The 351-nt window shown below is 67.8% G+C and overlaps 1 protein-coding gene across 1 annotated transcript in view; it reads right to left on the reverse strand.

The window, feature by feature from the left end:
- The window catches only part of LOC103799342 (docking protein 1-like), a 3,300-nt gene that overhangs the window by 565 nt on the left and 2,384 nt on the right, over positions 1-351 (reverse strand). Inside the window, exon 4 of the mRNA XM_009071651.1 lies at positions 10-351. This exon is cut by the window's right edge and continues 10 nt beyond it. Coding sequence (XP_009069899.1) covers positions 10-351 — 342 coding nt within the window. The remainder of the gene's footprint in view (positions 1-9) is intronic.

Here is a 351-nt window from a genome sequence, read left to right on the forward strand (position 1 = left end):
CCTGCTCGCAGGCTTGCTGTCCACGGGGTCTGAGTACAGCGGGTCCAGCCAGGGCCGAAGGCCCTTCACCGAGTCCAGGGGCTCTGAGTACACACTGGATGGGTCCTCAGCTGGCGGCACAGCACGGAGCACCTTCGGCAGGGGGGAGCGCGGGGGTGTGCTGGGGACTGCAGGCTTGGTCTGTGGCACGGGCAGCTCTGGCAGAATCCGGGACTTCAGCACAGACGTGGTCTCTCTCTCCTCTGCTGCTGCACTGGTCCTGGGCGCCAGCCCCGCCTTGGGTGCCAGGGCATCATCCCCCTCCACAGGCAGCTCCAGGCTCAGGGAGTCAGCCAGGGCCTGGCGGATCAG

Source organism: Acanthisitta chloris, unplaced genomic scaffold, assembly GCF_000695815.1.
Source record: "Acanthisitta chloris isolate BGI_N310 unplaced genomic scaffold, ASM69581v1 scaffold4793, whole genome shotgun sequence".
NCBI lineage: Eukaryota > Metazoa > Chordata > Aves > Passeriformes > Acanthisittidae > Acanthisitta > Acanthisitta chloris.